At 51.0% G+C, this 1,085-nt stretch overlaps 1 protein-coding gene across 1 annotated transcript in view; it reads right to left on the reverse strand.

Annotated features, from left to right (window-relative positions):
- Positions 1-1,085, reverse strand: part of acvr2aa (activin A receptor type 2Aa) — a 39,156-nt gene that overhangs the window by 15,880 nt on the left and 22,191 nt on the right. The window contains exon 8 of the mRNA XM_046054814.1: positions 190-304. Coding sequence (XP_045910770.1) covers positions 190-304 — 115 coding nt within the window. The remainder of the gene's footprint in view (positions 1-189; positions 305-1,085) is intronic.

A 1,085-nucleotide genomic window follows, 5' to 3' on the forward strand; every position in this document is an offset into this window, starting at 1 on the left:
GCACTAGGAGACAGAGGCAAGGAAAAACTTCCTTTAAGAGGCAGAAACCTCGAGCAGAACCATGACTCAGGGTGGGCGGCCATCTGCCTCGACCGGACTGATGTGTGATGGACTGACAGACACTGATGTCCTCCACCATCACTGTAAAAGGATTCAAGGTTAAAGGTCAGGTGTCTCAGGTGGACTCACCTGTCCGTGCGTGTCTCCAGGAGATTTTCCCGCCTCAAACCTGAGAGCGAGGCCGAAGTCAGCGATGCAGGCGGTCAGGTTGGACTTCAGCAGCACGTTCTTACTCTTCAAGTCCCTGAAACACACACAGAGTGAGACTCCTCCCCTCACAGTGTGTGTGTGTATCTGTGTGTGTGTGTGTGTGTTTGTGTACCAGTGTGTACCAGTGCGTGTGTGTGTGTGTGTATGTGTGTGTCTACCTGTGTGTGTGTAGCTGTGTTAGCCTGTATGTACCCGTGCGTGTGTGTACCTGTGTATGTGTGTCTACCTGTGTGTGTGTAGCTGTGTTAGCCTGTATGTACCCGTGCGTGTGTGTACCTGTGTATGTGTGTCTACCTGTGTGTGTGTAGCTGTGTTAGCCTGCATGTACCCGTGCGTGTGTGTGTGTGTATGTGTGTGTCTACCTGTGTGTGTGTAGCTGTGTTAGCCTGTATGTACCCGTGTGTGTGTGTAGCTGTGTTAGCCTGTATGTACCCGTGCGTGTGTGTACCTGTGTATGTGTGTACCTGTGTGTCTACCTGTGTGTGTGTAGCTGTGTTAGCCTGTATGTACCAGTGTGTGTGTGTGTGTGTGTGTACCAGTGTGTGTGTGTGTGTGTGTGTGTACCCGTGTGTGTGTGTGTGTGTGTGTGTGTGTGTGTACCCGTGTGTGTGTGTGTGTACCTGTGTGTGTGTAGCTGTGTTAGCCTGTATGTACCCGTGTGTGTGTGTGTCTACCTGTGTGTGTGTAGCTGTGTTAGCCTGTATGTACCAGTGTGTGTGTGTGTGTGTAGCTGTGTTAGCCTGTATGTACCAGTGTGTGTGTGTGTGTGTAGCTGTGTTAGCCTGTATGTACCAGTGTGTGTGTGTGTGTGTAGC

The sequence above is a fragment of the Micropterus dolomieu genome, linkage group LG07 (assembly GCF_021292245.1).
Source record: "Micropterus dolomieu isolate WLL.071019.BEF.003 ecotype Adirondacks linkage group LG07, ASM2129224v1, whole genome shotgun sequence".
Taxonomy (NCBI): domain Eukaryota; kingdom Metazoa; phylum Chordata; class Actinopteri; order Centrarchiformes; family Centrarchidae; genus Micropterus; species Micropterus dolomieu.